The sequence below is a fragment of the Oculina patagonica genome, chromosome 6 (genome assembly GCF_052425735.1).
Source record: "Oculina patagonica isolate OP01 chromosome 6, crgOcupat, whole genome shotgun sequence".
NCBI classification, from domain to species: Eukaryota; Metazoa; Cnidaria; class Anthozoa; order Scleractinia; family Oculinidae; genus Oculina; species Oculina patagonica.
In genome coordinates, this window is record NC_135763.1 from 17,105,893 (window position 1) to 17,125,817 (window position 19,925).

Genomic DNA, 19,925 nt, shown 5'->3' on the forward strand with positions numbered 1-19,925 from the left:
TCACTACCATTACTACAGCTCTGATTCATGTAAACAAGCTTTAATTTAAATGACCATACCATGGTCATCAGTGTGACTAAAGCCGGGGACTAAAGCCTCTCCTCACCTGCTCCGTAATCTAATAGTAACTTCACAATATGGAGATGATTGTAGCGCACAGCATAATGCATTGCTGTTGTGTTGTCCTGATCCTTCTTATTGATTTTCTTGTTTCCTTTACCCAACTTTTCCAGCCTCCTTTCCACAAGTTCACGTTTTCCATCTCGAGCAGCCTAATAATAATAAAAAAATGTTAACAGGGCTGTGCTCTAAGATTTCCCGGGTGACCACGGGCTCATTTTCCCAAAAAAGCAGCTGGAAATCGAGCCTACCCTGGTGTTCATTCTTTATTTATTTATTGCCCGACCGACCGACCCGCCATCACAAGAGATGGGGCGATGGGAAACGAAACATGGCCATAGTTAAAATTATTGATTGGTTTCAATTCAACATAACAGGGAATTCAAAATAACTGAGTTTGAACTAGCGGGATCTAACTGAACAATAAAGCCTTGAAGCCCTTGTGTAATCAATATCTTTTTTAAAAAAAATAATTACTGGTCTTAAATAAACAGTGCCTGCTAGAATATTTTCTCATCAAAAAATATCTTATATTGGCAGAGTGTACTGTACTGAAAGTCACTTCTCACAACTCAGAATGAACACAACACGAGCACTTAAAAAGTAATTTAAAGCTGTTAATTGCTATACTTCATCTAATTAAATTTACACGCCCGCGTTGAAAATTATACAAATATCTTTGTTTACATAAATTAACATGTAACTTATAGCAAACTTGCAATAAAATGATCAAGATGATTTTCTTCGATAACACATTCAAGTAAACGTTTTCCAAGATTAGTCATGCCTCGCTTTACGACTTCTGTTAAAAAAAAATACGATACAAAAATGTAGTATTGCTATCATGTCAAACTATTTGAGCTGCGCAATTTAGAATAAAATTAAAAAGCAACGTCGACGAAAAATAAAATCGAATAAAGGCGGTACAAAGTCAAATGGTTATCCAGGGGCCGGATCTAGTCCTTGATGTGGTTAAATTATCAAGCCTTTTAACTTATAATTGTTTGCTTTACCTGATGTAGTGATACCGTGGCATTTTCAACGCTCTCTCTTTCCAATCCCATCAAATTTTTCGAAGATCTTGACGGAAGGTAGCAAATTGATGGCATCGAACTGTGGAGCGAATTCGACGCGTCGGTGTCACTTTTTCTCGATTTTAGCCCAAGCAGAGGCGTGAGCAGGACGCTTCCAGCACCACCGTCCTTTTTGGACGCCATTGTTAGTCCTCGTATAGCTGTTTAGGGCAACAGAACCGATTACGCGTCGTGTTTATCTGTGTTTTTCCGCCGGTAGGAACTGCACGCGTAACTTCGCCACCATCATGTTTACTGCCTTGGGGGCTCTTACCGAGAAAGACTGGTAACTACTTCTTACGACATGGCAAAGATGGCGGACATTTTGGATTTTTGTTTGGCGCTTCTGAAGGGAAAATCTTGTTTACCGATCGCTGTTAAAAATGGCTAAAAACGTCCACGAAATCGCAGGAACGTAAGGAAAATGAGCTCCCCGATATCCAGCTTGAAGAAAGGGAAAAGGACTCCCCTGGATCCTAGGTAACCACTTGTAAACAAAAGAACTCCAGCTTGATTTTCGAAATTTTAATCGGCTAAACTGCAGAATACCCGGCAACTTAATAATTTGCATCTTTTCAAATAACAACAGTTTTTTATTGTTTAATTCCTAGCTCTTCAGAGTTCCGACTAGGTGAATTTCATTGCGTTTTTTCCCCTCGAGCTTTAATTATTACTACATAGTGAGACCCAGCTAGTTAGACCAACAGGGCTCAATAGAAAAATATTAAGATGCCATCTCCGGTAACAGCTGGTGGATTTCAGCTGTGAGCATGCACAGCTGTTGAATTCCTTTTATTGGTCCTTCAGAAAGAATGTATATTCAAGTCATTTGACACATTATTGACATTACAGGGCATTGTGCATATTTCAGATGTGCATGCCATGCAGACAATAAATTATTACAGTTCCCAAAAACAAGCCAATAAAATTATTAAAGATTTGGTACCAGTGTATTATAATGCCTTGACATAAATGAAGTGCAAAAAGCGGTTAGGGTAAATAATATTATTCAAACACTCTTTTCAGACAGGCTCAAGTTCCATTTAGGAATCCAGCACACAGTCCAGGTATTTTTAACACAATTTGATATGATGCAGCTTTCAATGTTATTAAGGAAAGGGGGGGGGGGGGGTAGAGCATTGAGCATTGGATGTACATGTATATTGTCATCCCCACTCTTGAGAATTTTACTTTGGCCCTGTCCACACTACATGCAGGGCAGCAAATAACAGTTGGTCATCAGACATTGTACGACCAAAATTTGCTTATGTCCGACAAAATCCCAAGTGTGGTCGGACATGATGTCCGGACAATTTTTTGATCGTAAATCATTTTATGGCAACAAAATAAAAATCTATCCGACCACAATTTTGCTTTGTCCGACCAAGATGGTGTCTTATAGTAGGACATATGTCCTTTCAAGTGGTTTGCAGCCCTGACATGTCAGTACATGTCATGTCATGCTTATATGTTATGCTTATACTGGCATGTCCACAGTGACACCATTTTCATTGATGTATTTTTGCCTGTAGTCCACACTGATGTCATCGTTTTATTCATATAATGTAGAGATAAACACCTTCATTTGAAATCAGATCCCTCAATATTGTATCAGTGTAGATGGCAAAAAAAGAAGTCTGAAGCTTTCAAAAATGCTGTGCTTTCAATCGTTTCAGTGTGGATGATAGATATGAGAAATTAAAATGCTGTGTCAGAAAAAAAAAACACAGCACAGACATGGATGGGGCCTCCCAGGGAGGAGACTTGGCCATTTATGATTAATATTACCCAACCAAAGTGGGGATTTAATCTGATTTGACCCAGCCATTTATTAAGCTCCATGCTGTAGATTCTGATAAAAAAAAAACGTTCTCAGGACTTTCAAAAGGTCAAATATCCCATCTATACTTTTTAGTAATTGATAAACTTCCTTCCATTCTCATTAAGTATAAATAAGTATTTATTTTTTGTAATACCCTTTCCCTCTCTGGATAATTATTATGTCCTTGTACATTGAGATAAATACATGTAATTAGTATTATAATTAGTACATGTAATTAGTATTGTTTGAATCTTTTTTTCAGATGATATAACTGCTGCTTTCTCAAAAAAAGATGGATTGTCCAAATTGCCAAAGTCCTCAAGCTCAGCAAATGGTAAAGGTAGACTTTATCCTGGGCCTTTTTTCAATACCCCTGAATGTTGTTTGAACTTGTTATTGCCCCATGATTAAAAAAAAATCAAGTGTTTAAAAATTGTACAATGTTTCAAGTTGACGAACCGTGTTTAAAAAAGACGCTCCAGACATGTTGATATGTACTGGAAGAGTTAGAGCAGAGTTTATACCAGACCCAGTACATGGGCTACAGTTGTGACCTACAGTGTCATATATATTTTTATTACATATATAGCGAGAATTTTGGGCAATAAACCTTGCAAATAGATTTCTATATTCTATATTTTCACATGTGAGAAAAGCGATACGTCCAATCAGCTTCGCGTATAGCTTTCTTCACATGTGAAAAATATAACCAATCAGCATCTAGAGTGGAACGACCCAACCAATCAGAGCGCGCGAACTCAAATGGTTTCCAACAAGGCTGAACAGCGAGCGGCAAGTTTGCTCCCGAGGGCAGTTTATGCTTGGAAAACATGGCTACACGATTTGTTCCTTAATAAATTAAACCTTGGTCTTTGGAGAACTTTATGGAAAGGCAAGCAAACAGGAACTCGCTAAGCAAAACCGATACAGTAATGAGATGATAACGATAAAAATCATTCTTCAAAGGCGGAGCGAAGACAAGCGAAGTGTCGATAAATGAAAGCGAAGCCGGCGGACAAGAATTTCTTTCAAACTTGCAACGCATCCGCAGACTTTCTAAGAATATTCAAGCACTCTTGGGTAAAGTAGATTGTATTTCTGAATGTGGATTTACGTCGCTCTTTTTGCTTAATTAACCGACTCCTTGTTGTCACAATATTGTTCAAAATTCGCCTGCGTGTTTTGTTGATTCGCTTGTAGCGACGCTTACTTGATGCGATACCAAAAGTTTTGCTATCAAAAAGTAACACAATGTGTTTAATTAAATAAAGTTTTTTCAGGAGATTTTGTTGGCAGTAATTTTTCGAATTTGGTTAAAAGTGATTTCGCTTGGAAAGCGATGTGCATTTTGCTGCTTTGTTTTTCCTCCCTCTACGGTCAAACTGTAATATGTCAAAGGTTTATGAATTAACTTACGAGAAAAATCGCGTCAAGTTTACAATGGTTGAATTCGAATTCTCGTTATATATATAATAAACAAATTACAGCATAGAAAGTGCTTTGTACGGATTTTTTATTCACTCGTTGCAAAACTTTGGAAAACTCACTCGTTCGCTTCGCTCACTCGTTCGTTTTTCCAAAGTTTTGCAACTCGTGAATAAAAATCCGTACGTCGCACTTTCTATGAAGTAATCTATATTTTCTTATATATAGAATAGAGCAATTCATCATGTTTTAAATTATGTTTAATATTTGTCGTCTGTGTTCTTTTATAGTACCATCAGACCGTGATCTTCTTGCCAGTATGATGTCACGGCTGGCTCAGGCAGAACAGCAGCTGAAAGCTGCGCAGACACAGCTACTTGAAAAGGTATTGACAATAATGATCAGAGGCTGAAACATTCCCTATGACATAAGAACTAACATTATTGTAATACTATGCGCTTGGCTAGACAGGCGCATAGCACTTTGCATACAGTGTATCCCTATGACACTAAATAAAAATAGCATGAAAGGCCTGCAATGCATGCAGAGGGCTTTATATAGAGCAGTAGCCCTCTGGACTCATTGCATGCCTATGACACCAAATATAATTAGCATGAAAGGCCTGCAATGCATGCAGAGGGCTGTACACAATAGAAGACTGAAATTGAAAAGCAGAGACTGATACAACGTAGAATGATAGAATTAGTTTATTTGTACTATATTCCGGCTGGCCAACCAGCCTTGTACCTGAAGAAGGCTGGTCATTCTACGTTGTATCGGTCTCTGCTTTTCAATTTCAGTTTTCAATATGTCAAACCGATTAGATCACTATTGATCGAATCAGTATTTCATAATCATGATGTAAGGCATTTGTCAATATTAAGAATTCAATATTTAATGATCAATACACTGTACAATGTAAATTACATGTACATAAATTTTATATGTTACAAGTAGTAGTAGTCTACTTAACAAACAATAACCAGAACGGTCTTTGATTTACATGTATGGCTTTAAGTTTTAGCCATGCTTGTGCGCTTGAGACCAAGAAGAAATGAGAAGTGTATGATCTCGGGACTTATTATAGCTTTATTTGTCTCTTTTTCCCGCTTCTTACAGGATATGAAAAAATAATTAATTTTTAATTACTTACTTAATGTATATAAATGCATTATTGTTTAGAGGATCATCAGCAAAAGGTTGACATTCACAAATTTTATTTTAATAATTATAATATTATGAATAATCATAATTATAGTTTCAAATTCAGTTTAATTTGTGTTTCAAAATTTGTAGACTTGCTTGGGGGTTAATGTGTGTTTTTTGAATTTTTTTTGCTTTGTGGAAAAGTCTACTGTCTATTAACTATTTAGATTTTTTGCTACATGTATCTAAAAATGAGCAATACAGTAATTACTAACTATAAATAAGTGATTAATATTTAGACAATCGATAATTATATCTGATATGATATTTACATGTAGCATTTTTCAAATGTAAAAGTAATATAATCAATTCAATTTTTAATGATACACTGTACACATAAATTACATGTAACTATCAATTTAATATACACTTGTTAAATGAAATTGTTAGAAACTAACATACACATGAAATGCATGCATCGACCCATTTCGTTTTTTTTTTTTTTTAAATAATTATGTACATTGAATTTGTTGGAATATGAATGTCTTTAAAAGTACTTCCATGTGCTTTTATCAATTAGGATAAGAAGATACGCATACTGGAAGAGAAAGCAAAATTGTTGGAGAAAGCAAGAGGTAAGAAAACAAATAGAAATGTAGTTTGTCTAGACACCATATAAAGCTTAATGTTCAACTTTTGGTGCGGCTGATATTGATCCCTCTCAGTCTGTCATGCCCACCTTGTGTTCTACTGATCACCTCAGCTTATACTTAGTTAATCTCTGTTCATTTAATCCTTCAGGATATAACTCTGGTACAATAACAGAGTTAGAGAAAAAATGCAAAAGACTTCAGACACAAGTTTTTCAGATGGAGGTATGCTAAACAGAATATATTAATAAATTGTGGCTCTTAGTCACATGTATATATAGTGAACAATAATAAGATTCATGCCATGTCATTATCAGTTGCCACATGACATTCCTTACAGGTCTTCATAAATGGGTTGTCCTAAAACCCGGAATGCCGGAAACCCGGAAAACCGGAATGCCGGAAATCCGGATAAGAAAGCCCGGAATCCTAAAACCCGGAATGACCTTTTTTGTGTACGTCTTTTCAAGATAAATACGTGGAAATATGTTATTTTTTGGGAAATTGGAAGTTTGTTACGAGTTTTCAATTACGTTGCGAGTTAACGACTCAAATTGTCAATTTCGAAAGAAAGTTCCGGTTCCCAACTTCGGCCCGACTGAACTTCGCAATTTAGCTAGTCGAGGAGAAACAAAACATATTGTTTCAAAGTCATGGCAATATCTGAACTCAATGATTTTAAAGGAACAAGGAAACAAGTTGCGGCGGGAATATTCCAGTGATTCTTGTGGCTCAAGTTGCACAATATTTGTTTGACGAACAAGCAATAACAACCTTCTGATCAATGTTCTGACTGATAGTGAGTGGAAGCATTACATTCACATACTGTCTATGGCATCTAAGCATGAACGCGTCCTTTCGAAAATGGGTATCAATCAAACACCGTCGATATTCGTCGCTTGATGATGGAAGCAATAATTCAGTTGAATCGATCACGAAAGTAATTTGCCGATAAATGAATTTTATGCAGGCAGATATTTGGTCAAATGTTCTGTTTTTGTACAAAAATATATTTTTTATGCTTTTTGCGAGGTATAATCTAAATTTTTAAGTCTTTTGCGTTTGATAGCCGGGTGAAACTGGATGTATGGTTTACCCATCTTTACATAAAGTTGATTTTAATCGAAGCCGAAGCGAAACGACAGGGACGACTAATTTGTCACGCCAACATGCATGTTTGCAGCTCGCTAAACATTGATTTAAAGTTTGTGAGCCTTTTATATTTTTATTTTTATGGCTTCTTCCCAACGATTAAGCGTAGCAAAGCCCTTGTTGAAAACATAACTACAGAAGGTTTTAATCTGCACAAGTTAAAAACAATGTAATGTTTTTATTGACGTCAACTATTTGTTCAAACAAGTGTTTTGCAACTTGAGCCGCAAGAATCGCTGGAATATTCCCGCTGCAACTTGTATCCTTTAAAATCACTGAGTTCGGATATCGCCATGACCAGGAGCCCATTACTAGTAATGGACTCCTGCCCATGACTTTGAAACAACATGTTTTGTTTCTCCTCAGCCAGCTAAATCGGGCCGAAGTTAGGAACTTCAGGTATCGAAATTGACAATTTGATTCGCTAACTCGCAACGTAATTGGAAACTCGTAACAAACTTCCAATTTCCCAAAAAAATAACATATTTCCACGTATTTATCTTGAAAAGACGTACACAAAAAAGGTCACTCCGGGTTTTAGGATTCCGGGCTTTCTTATCCGGATTTCCGGCATTCCGGTTTTCCAGGTTTCCGGCATTCCGGGTTTTAGGACAACCCTTCATAAATTATTATGGAAAAGTGGCAATCGCTCTTTTTCATTAATTATAGTGTAATGCTATTCAGAGCTCACTTCTCAACCTGATACAGGCAATTTCCTTTTACTATATACAATGCCTAGATTGTTCTGGTTTAGCTGCAATATTAAGTTAACTTAACTTTGTTGTTGTTGTTTTAGTGTCGTTCTTGTTTTTTACTGCATGATCCAACATGTCAATATTAAATTCTTTCCCTTCCAGGACTTTTTGGCTGATTATGGGATGGTCTGGGTTGGAGATGATGCCACAGATTCTGATTACGATATTTTAGAAGAAACCCCTGCTTCAATTCCCAACTCCTTAAGCAAGCAGCATGGAGTTTGGAAACCAAGTAAATAGATACATTCGTACTACTTTTAATGATCAAAATTTTATATTCATTAAATTAACAGTTACTGTACCTTAAGTTTTTTAAAGCTATTAAGTCATTGTCTGTGTGAAATTCCCTCTTTAGATGTAAAATTTGTAGTTTATACGATTTGGCAAAATTTGGTATATATAATTATATTTTTTTTGGAGGGGGGAGGGGGCGTGGTCATTGTCATCATAAATGTAGTGAAGTTTTTGGCTAGTTCCTAGCTAGGCCTCCATATTTTGCATGGTTTAGTTGTTTCATTTGTCTTGTAGTCCATGAGCCAATTCGTAAAAAGTGGCTGGAAAAGCAATTTCGTAGCACCCCCAACCGAACAAAGTTTCCTTGGTACCAAATTAAAGCTAAGGGCCTAGTGTTTTATATTCAACTTGTTTCCAGCCGCAAAAATGGAGCTTAAAGGAAAAAACGAGAGGTTTTTATCAGGGTGTGGGTGGGGATAACTTTAGAACATTCAGGTCGGTATATTATAACAAGGCCCATATCTCCCACCTCATTACACCAAACTTTACTAAACTTGGAGGGATTAAACAATCGATCATACTCTTTAACATAAGATGCTTGGTAATTAATTAACTGTCACCATAGAGACGGTTGCAAAGGCCTATATAATAAAGCGATGACACTTCAAATCCTTAGTTTCAGAATGGAAGTTAAATGGTCACGCTTTTAATAAAAGTTGTTATAGCGCAATGAAAGCTATAATTGGAAGAAATGTACAAACTTAACTTCTCCCCGAGTTAAAAATCCCTCAGTTAGCAAATATTTCCTTGCATTTTGAGACTTTTAGTACCTTAGCAACCATTTGTTTACATGTAGACTTTTGAACAGCTGGGACGTAAAAGTAGTACAATGAGCTGAAATATAGAAGTATTTCAAAAATTATTGCTGTTTGGGTGATCAGTGGTCATAATAAAAATTAAAAATATGGTTGTATCTTACCTTTAAAATGTTAAAATTAAATTTTTGGCAACGTTTCTGTTGCCTTCCTCAGAATGAAATTACTAAAAGAATAAATTTAAAAGTTTAAAACTTCTGACGGTCCCTAAGGGAAACAATTAGTAGCAAATTTAGGGAAAGGCTGGCGTTCATTAACAGCTTCGCTGTTTACTGTGGAATGCAAAGATTTTAAAAATAACGCCTCGTTCCAGTATTTCTACAAAGTTTGGATGAATGTCATGTCCACGAGTCTCCGAGTGCTGTTTTATGGCAGACTTGATTTTTAACCTTGTAATTAGTTTTATTTGAGGACCTCTCTGAAAAAGACGTCATGTGAGGGGAGCCTCCTCTTGAAAGTTTATTTTATTCTTTTTAGACTCATTATTGCCTCGAGTGCCAGGGTAGTGCTCTGCCCCTCGAGAGTTCCAGGATAGTTGACTTTCACTAATGTATACAAAATGACACGATTTGCATTTCACTTTATATACGATGCCAGTAACTTGGTTGTCATGTGGCTGTTCCTTAGGTTTTCTGAGAACATCACCAAAATCAGCCAATTCGCTGATTTTGTAACCAATCGCACGATTAAAAAAGTAAAACGAGAGCATGATCTTCAAAACTCATTTTTCATGGGTGACTGTCGAGTATAGTAAAATGTTAATTGTATATTATAAACAGAGAATTACGATTGCAAAAGTTCCCAATGTTTTTTTTTTTACATTATTCTGTATCTGTGGTTTCTGTGGTTGGTACGTATACTAATTATCAATACTATTATTATGTAATTATCTAATGAGATTAATGCTGATTATTTTTGAATAAGATAACACAATGTTTTATGCAGCATCAATAGTGCATGCCATTTGCACAATGTTCGAGTACCATTTTCATGACTGTGTGTTTCATTTCGAGGGTTTCGAGTGCCTTTGCTGTTGTTTATAAGCTTTGAATATTTTGTATGTACAATGTAGCGTCTTGAACCATATTGCCTGCTGCACAGTGGCTCTACTGTTGTACACAATAATGACTGAACAAAATATTCCTCAAGGAAAACGTGCTCGATCAGTCAATGGTAGTAAACCAAACTCAGTGAGGTAAATGCCATTGCCACGTTAGAAATGTTAATGGCAATCTGTGTATCTTTAACAATAAGACATATAGAAGTCATTTTAAACCTGTGCAAATCAGGAAAGATGGAGTGTTTAGAGTAATAGAAGGATGTTAGAGGGAAGGTCCTAAGGGAGGACATCACAAGAGGTGCTATTGGCCATGCACAAATAAAGATCACACGACAAGAGCTAATAGAAAAAAAGTGAAACTCTCCACTTAACCAGCAGCACACGAGGAAGTGACAAATGAGCCGGTGCAAAAGCGCGTCTGTCAATCTAGTATCTTGGTAACAAATCCTGACAAATGCCACCCTCGACACCCTCACCAAACAGAAGCTGTAAACGTTTACAAATGCAGTGAAATCCAAAGCCGCGGAGACAGGAGGCAGGGATGTAATGCTCAAGGCAGACAGAAATCTCATCGCCAAACTTCTTGTTATTGGTAAGACTCCAGATGAGAATCGCAAGGTATATCAGAGACTTGTTTGCACACCAACTAGGCGCGCTACCTTGGTCTTTAGCAGCACTTAATGGATCACTGCTGGCAAAGACAAACAAAGCCGTTTTGCCTATGCTGCTGAATAAAAATGTTCCTGTGTTGCCCTCTTCACTACTTTCTACCTTTGTTATCATTGATGCCATGGCTGTGATTCAGGCAATGACACATGTGCCAGACAATTTCAGTGCATATTGTGCTATAAGCCGGGCATCAGTACTCTGTAATTTCAATCAAAAATGCTGAAAGAAGCAAGCGCAGTCGGGATGGACAGACTGTGGAGATTAGTAGCTCATCACAGCAACGTTGAATTGCTTACGACAATGGCCGGAAGACATTTCTGAGCACTGGGAAGACTTGCCTGCTTCATTTCCTTGCTTGTGAATGAGCAAGACATTCGTATTCTCACAAGCTAGAAGGACGTGTTGTGTACACTCGCAGATGGCTCCTTGGGTACAAGACTTACGGGAAGCGATGGTCGTGTGTTGTCAACGGCAGTCCCAGAGCTTTATACCGAGCAGGAAGAACTGGGATGTTTTTGCACGTTCTGGATGCATTCACAATGGTCATCGACAATTGAGTAGTTACTCTTCTGATGCAGATGTGAAAGTGCTGGCAAGCCATCATCAAACAAACAGCCCAGCAAGAATTGCCATCGTAAGTTCGACTCAGAATCATTCTCGAATCGTGGACATTTCAAGTGTCTGCAATCAGTTAGCTTAGCGGAAATAGTATGCAAAGTGCTTCCAGGCCTTCATGCACTGACTGGCTGCGATTCGGTTAGTGCCTTCTCCGGCAAACGGAAAATGAAAGCTTTTAAGCTAGTTAAGGAAATAACAAACTACGAGAACTAGTTCTTCTCCTTGGCCACGATAATGTACATGTGAGGGACGAACATGCAGCAGATGTTGAAGAACTTGTGTGCTTTTTGTATGGAAAGGCAGGGAAAGATTTTAATCAAGTTAGATACCACTTATTCTGCAAAATGAAGAATTACAGTCGCACCACCTCCCGCCACTAAATGTCTGCCCTCAAGAAACATATACAGCAACCTTACAGGCTTATATTTAGAGAAATGCTTTGGAGGCAAACCCGACAGCCCATAATTCAGTTGGTAACGGATGATATATAAAAGGACCAGGAACTGAATTAGACAGACCAAGCTCTAGCACCTGAGGCGGTGATGGAGCTGGTTTGTTGTGGCTGCAAGGTACAGTGCCGGAGTCGGCGCTGATCCTGGACAAGAAGTGGTATGCTTTGCAGAGATGCATGTCTTTGCGAGGACAGTAGTTGCACCAACTGGTCAAGCAAGGAGGACATAGACGGGGATAATAGCGAACCCGAAGATACTCACTTTTAATTAGTTAATACCTAGAATTAATATGTGTAGAAAAAAACACATTTTTTTAGAATTTGCGACTCCATTGCCATTGGAAAGTTTGAAATTTTCTTTTTTATGTTTTTTTTTTAAATACTGTGATTCTTTAAACATACTGTTAGATATTTTTATTTTCAGGACCTGCATTGATAGTAGTTTTTTTCTTAAAAATGATGCAGTAATCGTGTTTAAATGTGTTTTAATTATAATTATTGTTATCATTTTTATTGTTATTGCTATTGTTATTATTATTATTACTATTACTACTATTACTGTTATCATTATCATTATTATTATTACATTTTAAGTCTAAAAGAATGATTAGAGCCATTGGAGGCTTTATCAATAGCATTTTGTATTTACCATCATTTCTGTAAATAGAAGCTGTCGTTTTGTTTGAATAGGAATGTGTTAGCGGTTTCTCCATATTTTTAACAGTTTCCTTATTTCTTCATGTTTGGTGGAATTTCAATGAGTTTAGGAACATATATGAACACAAAACTGAGATGGGTTTGTGAAGTTGATATACCAGCTATTCGTGAAGTACAGTATACTCACCATTGCGTATGGTAATAAAGAACAACGTTTTCAATAACCAGCTTGCCTAGCAATCTTTGCCATAATGACATAACTGGTACAAAAACGTCCACATTTCATTCTAGCACAATATATTTCACTCCATTTATTTCATAACCGCTGTACTTGCTGGATATAACCGTGCAGTGTGCTTGACAGTGTGCATACTGTACACAAAGGCCTGCATGTAAACAAATGGTTGCTAAGGTGTTAAATACCTCAAAATGCAAGAAAATACTTGATAATTCCGAAATTCTTCACCTGGAGAGTAGTTTAGTTTGTACATTGCTTCCTATTTTAAACCTTTATTGCACTAATACAGCTTTTATTAAAAACGCAGCCATTAAACTTTCATTCTGAAACTCAGGATTTGAAGTGTCGTTGTTTCATTAAATAGGCCTTAGCAACGGCCTCTATGGCGTTCGCTAATTCATTAAATAGCATCTCATATTATAGAGTATGATCGATTATTTAACTCATCCAAATTAAATGAATATTGGTGTAACGATGTTATAGATATCAGCATTGTTATATAACACCGATCTAATGTTTCAAATTTATCCCCACCCACCCCCTGTTACAAACACCTCATTTTCTTCGTTAAGCTCCATTTTCACAGCTGGAAACAAGTTGAATATAAAACACTAGGCCCTGAGCTTTGATTTGGTACCAATGAAACTTTGTTCGGTTGGGGGTGCTACGGAAATAGATTTTTGAGGTCCTGGCTCATGGACTATTGGATCATTCTCTCCCCATAGCTCTTTTTACTTCTCTTAGCTGGTGGGGTCTTAGGATGGGAAATGAAAGGCTATGGGGACAAAGGGTTTCAATATTATAAAAACTTTTTATTGGCGAAGAAATCTTCAACGAGGTCAAAAACGCCATGACTTTCTCATAGAAACACCACCACTGCATACATATTATTACATGAAGACTGGAAGTGCTAGAAGTTAGGACTGGTTATCCTGTGTCTCCAGAACCTTCATTTCTTGTGCAAAGCCCTTCATCACCTGGTTTGCCAGTTTAATGTTGCAAACACCCAGAGCATGCAAGTCTGTAAATAACACTACATGTCTGCAAAAAAGGAACCAGAATCTTGTTGGAACAATGATGAGAAATCTTGGAGGTAGAAAAGAGTGTTAAACTTAACATTATTAGTTAATGGAAAGCTTTTGAAGCTCTCTTCTACCTCCATCTTGATGATAACACGATGAAATAAAGGATTACTATTACACAAAGAGGTGTTTCAAGTGAGGCACACAAATTAAGTTATGGGATCAAGGTCCATACTAGAGTTCCAGTGCTATATTTGTCTCATTAATTCTGGTTTGATGCTTTTATAATCATACATATGATGTAGCATCCATTTTAATTAATTTATTGCATTATTAATTGCTTTAATTTATTCTTTGATACTAGATTCTTCAGTGGTTGGTAATGTGGCACGTGAATTTAAGATGGACTTTGATGTTGTACTGAAAAACATCAGAGAACTTAACGTTTTAGCAGGCGAGGGCTGCAGTGAAGTGTCTCGGACTAAAGACGGTGCCAGACTTAAGGTACATTGTCCCTGTAATACAGCTTTCTATAGCATAAGTTAACATTAATTTTATAACTGCATGATAAAAAAATAATGAATTTCTGTACTTTTGGATATTAATTTTCATTGAGCATAAACAGATTTTTCATATTTGTGCAGAAACTGTAGAATGTACATGTAATTACCAGACAGATCAGGACGGTATCAGGTCGTTTCACCCGATGGCCCATTCGCCAAGAGACGTGTCGCCCGATCTCCGAGTCAATTCGCCCGGACCAAGAGTCGATTCGCCCGAACCAAGAGTCGATTCACCCGGACTAAGAGTCCAGAAAAGAGAAAGAAAAACTTCTATTTCTGTATATAAATCTTTATGTTATTTTTTTTTTTACATTTCACATTTGATAATGATGACTTGAATTTGTCAAAACGTCATGTAACTTCTTTATCGTTAATTTTCTTGTTGAAATGTTTTTCACAAAACGTAACTTAATTAACATGATTGAAGCCACTGACGAGACAAGATGAGAAACCTCATAATCATTTCAAATGTAAAAACTTATTATGGTTGTTACAAATTGAAAGGCCTAATTTTAGAAAATAAGCTTATAATTATTGAAAAAAATATGGTGGGAAATAAGCTAAAAGTTATTCAAAATTTAAATAGGTAAAGAAGTAAGTAAACAGTTATTGATCGTTGAAGTGTTTGGGGCAAAAGAGGTGATATTTATTGGAAATTTTTTTGCAAAATAAACCTGAAAAACGTGTTTAGAAAAGATGCTAACAATTTTAAAAAATATTTTAGAAATTGCCCTTAGGCTAATAGTTGTTCAATTAGTAAACAAAGAAGGATAAGTGAACAGTTAATCCAAAGTTGTTTCAAAATAACCGTATAGTATTAAAAAAAAGAATTGGAAATAATCTAATGGTTGATAAAACGTACTTCGCTAAAAGAGATAAATAATGCACACTGTATTTGTTGAACTGTATAAGATATCTTACATGAAAGCATATGTTAGCAGTGGTTATTTATCCAGTCTATTTGTTTCTTGTACGTGTATGCAGGTTCGTGATTCTGTGCCTCTGACTTTATATTCAAATGGTATTTTGATGTTTGGTGGTCCCTTCAGGCCATATTCTGATCCAGTAACTCAGGTAAGTGGTTAATAAACAATCATCCCACTAGTGTTCATCAGATCGGTAATATTTGACATGTGTTGTGCCAAATTGGCTAAGATCAAATTGGCTATGATTGACCTCGAGTGCAATATTTGGTTTATTAAACATTACATAAAGCTTATTTCTATGGCTCGGTGAGCAAGTTAAATGAAACACTATATGCGTTCACTTGCTTAAAGTGTACTGTATGTGCTGATAAATAATAAATGGGTGCTGTGTAGCACTTTGCGTTGTAGTATTACTATTATAAAAACGTTTCTTCAAAATTGCTTCGATCTTACACAGTTTTTGCGGGACGTTCCGGGAATAACCCCTTACCCAGTATTTTTGACCGATGAAGGGTTATTCCCGAAACGCCCCGCAAAAACTGTAGAAGATCGAAGCACTTTTAAAGACACGACTTTTTTGTATGTGTTGCAGTTAATTTTTGATCTCAGTTAATTTTTTTTAACTAGTTAGTATTTTTTCTAACTTTTTTATTTTATATATATTCTACGTTAATCAGTAGAAAAAGTAATACACCTCCCCTCCCTCGATGTCTCATTACCCTGCCCCCCATCTTTACTGACACCCCCCTTACTATCTGCTATTAATATTATCCCCCTCCTCTAAGTACTATCATCTATTTCTTTTTCTTTTTACTAACCTGCACTGGATTTGAACTCTTGACCTCTGGATTTGCTGTCCAACCCCTTACCACTTTGCCACTATTTTTTAAAAATATATGACTCCAACCCATACCCTAACCCTATTATTTACCTAGTATAAAAAATTAACTAGGTAAAATTTAAAATTAACTGAGATCAAAAATTAACTGCAACATATGCGCTGATAACCTGTCTGTAATAAGCCAATCAGAAATCAATCCGTACATCAACATCCCAACCTTATTTTTTCATTCATTATTGATATCTTAAGGCTTATGCTTACAAGTACAATTTTTTACAGCAATGTATGCAAGACGTGATGGATGGATTCTTCCCTAGCGAATTACAAGTCAGATATCCCGATGGAGTTCCTTTTGAGGTGCCCGAGATTACATGTATATTTTTTGCCCAATAAATGTGCTTAGACACACAGAGATATTATTTTTATCACGAGATAGTTACTGAAAGCTATCCGAATAGGCCTTCTTCCTAATAACATCAATAGATATAGTGGAATCGAATTCCTGATGCAGGGATACCCGGCGATCAAAAAGCACAATAGCCGATCCATGACAAAGAGAACCTACAAGAGATCAACATCTTACAGTCGGAATAATAATGAGGATCGAAATGCACCAAAAGCAGCAAACCAACATGCTACAAATTGCGACACATAAGCAATCGACCTCAGCGCCTGATGAAGACTATCAGTATTGCAGTCGAAATGTAGCGATCAACACCCCAAAGTGACTCCATTGTGAGACAAACGAATAAACGTTCATCTTTTCTTTCTTACAAACAAGATGAACAATAACCACTTCTTTAATGGCATATTTATTATAAACTGATCATCTGAGCACCAAACAGCTACAATATAGGTGTTGGACAAGACTAAGTCGATTAGACCACTCAATCTTTAACCACGTTTATACCTTCTGTGCAACTATACCTGAACAAACCCACGACGTTGCCTTTGAGCATAATACCTTCTTGTTTTACGTGACTTTGTATGTATTTCTTTTTTCACTCTTTTTATTTTCTGTATTTACCAGGTTCAAGACAAAAGAGACGTTGTGTTTGAAGACAGACGAACGGCATTACTGTTTCCTGGTGCGGGACAATCACTGGTAACTGACGAGCAACCTAACAACCACAAAGTGGAAAGCCATACACCAGGTTTGCTCTGTTCATTATGTGATAAACTCTGGTGCATATACGGTGAGGCAAACTACGTCGATGCTAATGATAAACAAAAGTGTGGATAGTAAGTTTACGTGGCCAAGCAAGTACCATGTTGTGTGTGTCAACCCTGCCTCATTGCATTTCTTAAATTTTGATTAGTGAAATGGAGTGAAAAAAAAAAAAAGAATTAAGCCCAACTGCAAAAAGGTTAAAGGAACCTTTTTTCCCCCTCTTTTTTACTACAAACTTGATGAATTCGACATTGCTGATCCTAGCAGTATGCAGGACGCGTGTCATATATCAACCTAGTAAATGGCCCAGCTCACAACGAGTCTCTCGTAGCTTAGTTGGTTAGAGCGCCCAACCGGTATCTGGGAGGCCATGGGTTCGATTCCCGTCGGGGACTCAGAATTTTTCTTTGTCCCACGCTCGTGTCATGTTGAACATTTCATCTTCATACAGGTTAAATCGATGTTACAAGAAAAGGCCAAATCCTTGTTGAAAACTCTGCTGAAAGCCTAACATGGACAGTAGCAATATCGGGATGTCAGAAACATTTTTGTTTTCTCCTCTTTTTTTAAGGACAAAAGCAACAGTCTGTAGATCAATTTTTATCCCGTCTTCCGCAGTCTGTTATTAAAGATGGTAAAATAATTGACGTGAGGTCTGGAGTAGCAAATGTTATCAAGGTCAGTATAAAATAATCTCATTGTTTCAAGACCTCTCGTTCCTACTATTATTGATCTGTCTTTCACACCAAAGGTTTCTACTACCTTGCTTCAATCTGTACTCAATAAGTACTGTTTTTCAACGTCTTTGACTAGACTATAAAGTTAAGGGCTCTGCGATATATATACTGAATAGTTGATCATCAGGGTTCTATCTAGGATTTTTCGTTTGGGGGAGAAGTTGGGAGTGGCCGAAGGCCACGAGCTTCTAGGGGGCCCGGGAGCATGCCCCCCCCCCCCCCGGAAAATTTTTTTAAATGGATATGTGCTGAGATGCAATCTGGTATTATTTTTAGACACAACCTTGATATATTTTCACCGTAATTTTATATTGTTTTTTGGTCATCACATGATTAGGTTTTGACAATGTTAGCTCGGCTGAGACGAAGAGTTCCTATTGCGCTATTTATACACTACAAAGAAGTGAATAAAAGAGATAAACAGCGGCAATTTTTCAGTTCTTAACTTATCTTCGTAGCGATGGAAAATTTCTAGATAGCAATGTAACTGCATAAATTATCACAATTTTTTTGGGGGGGAAGCTGGGCTGTTTGGGGGGGGGGGGGAACTTCTACCCCTGAACACCTCTAGATAGAACCCTGATCATCATATTTCTGTGTTATCTGGAGTTCTTTCATTCTTGACTTGAGTATATATTTTCATTCATTTTAACAAGTAGAATAACCCTTTTATCATTTACATAAATTCAAAATACAGCCTGTATAAAATATTGTCGTTGCCTGTTGAAAGTTGTTGTTTGCAAATTATAGTTAATACCCCTATTCAGTGTTTATCAAGCTTATAGCTTTCAGTTGACGCCAACATTGTTTGGCCCAGGCCACACATTTAGTTTCCTGCTTCAAAATTCATTACTCATTGCTTTGTCATTATCAACAGGGTGGGGAGGGTCAGTCAGATGTCAAAGTTCTGGATACTCCAGCCCTCCAAGAAATTAAGTCAAGGTGAGATTAACATGGATTCTTTTATCTGAAGTCTCTTCTTAACGATAGTCAACTGAATTTACTTTTAATAAATATTGTTTACATATATATCTAACTTTGGTTCATAGGAGTACAGATGGTCCAAGACCACAGTCAGGCTCCACGGCCCAAGTTTCCACACTGAGGGTTAAATCAGAGACTGGTGAAACGGTAATAAGTCATTTTAAGTTTTAGGCATGCCTTTTTAACAAATGAAGTCCTTGTATTAAATTTTTTGACACTTTCCTTCCTTTAGACATACATCCTGAAGATGAAGTTTACTGACTGTATACGCGATGTAAGAAGTCACATAGATGCTGCAAGGTATGTTTTAAAACAAACCACGGTTACATCCATACTGCACTCGTCTGCAGGGCTTGTTTTCCATGCAACTACGCTTCCTTTTTTTTCTTGATTTTTTGGACAAGAGAATGACCAAAATAACACGGAATAGCATTCTAACGATTCTTGACTGCAGTACAACAAACATTTAACAAAAAACGATTGGTCATTAAAAGATTTCTAATACACCTAGTTTTTTCCTAAGAAACCCGATAGGCCGAATCGTTTATGAAGTATACAATTTTAGAAAATAGCACAAAGTAAATACGTGCGCTGATTGGTTAAATATTGTGTTTCTATAACTCGATGGAGACACAGACAGTTGTCGTAGACACGGCAATCAATATTCCCCGACGTTACTAATCGAACAGTTCGGTAATCGAACTTGATCAAACTGAATCGAACTTAATCGAACGAT

The 19,925-nt window shown here is 36.8% G+C and overlaps 2 protein-coding genes across 3 annotated transcripts in view; one reads left to right on the forward strand and one right to left on the reverse strand.

The window, feature by feature from the left end:
• Nucleotides 1-1,547, reverse strand: part of LOC144655884 (transient receptor potential cation channel subfamily A member 1 homolog) — a 27,101-nt gene extending 25,554 nt beyond the window's left edge. Inside the window, exons 1-2 of the mRNA XM_078516057.1 lie at nucleotides 1,134-1,547; nucleotides 107-272 (exon numbers count right to left, since the gene is read on the reverse strand). Coding sequence (XP_078372183.1) covers nucleotides 107-272; nucleotides 1,134-1,337 — 370 coding nt within the window. The 5' untranslated portion in view covers nucleotides 1,338-1,547. The remainder of the gene's footprint in view (nucleotides 1-106; nucleotides 273-1,133) is intronic.
• Nucleotides 1,480-19,925, forward strand: part of LOC144655894 (UBX domain-containing protein 11-like) — a 22,131-nt gene continuing 3,685 nt past the window's right edge. Inside the window, exons 1-15 of one of the 2 annotated variants that reach the window (XM_078516073.1) lie at nucleotides 1,480-1,673; nucleotides 2,220-2,260; nucleotides 3,278-3,355; nucleotides 4,731-4,825; nucleotides 6,167-6,221; nucleotides 6,388-6,461; nucleotides 8,246-8,375; nucleotides 14,332-14,471; nucleotides 15,515-15,604; nucleotides 16,577-16,654; nucleotides 17,328-17,451; nucleotides 18,040-18,146; nucleotides 19,083-19,147; nucleotides 19,255-19,336; nucleotides 19,422-19,489. In XM_078516073.1, coding sequence (XP_078372199.1) covers nucleotides 1,618-1,673; nucleotides 2,220-2,260; nucleotides 3,278-3,355; nucleotides 4,731-4,825; nucleotides 6,167-6,221; nucleotides 6,388-6,461; nucleotides 8,246-8,375; nucleotides 14,332-14,471; nucleotides 15,515-15,604; nucleotides 16,577-16,654; nucleotides 17,328-17,451; nucleotides 18,040-18,146; nucleotides 19,083-19,147; nucleotides 19,255-19,336; nucleotides 19,422-19,489 — 1,283 coding nt within the window. In that variant the 5' untranslated portion in view covers nucleotides 1,480-1,617. The remainder of the gene's footprint in view (nucleotides 1,674-2,219; nucleotides 2,261-3,277; nucleotides 3,356-4,730; nucleotides 4,826-6,166; nucleotides 6,222-6,387; nucleotides 6,462-8,245; nucleotides 8,376-14,331; nucleotides 14,472-15,514; nucleotides 15,605-16,576; nucleotides 16,655-17,327; nucleotides 17,452-18,039; nucleotides 18,147-19,082; nucleotides 19,148-19,254; nucleotides 19,337-19,421; nucleotides 19,490-19,925) is intronic. The other variant, XM_078516074.1, reaches the window with a different exon arrangement.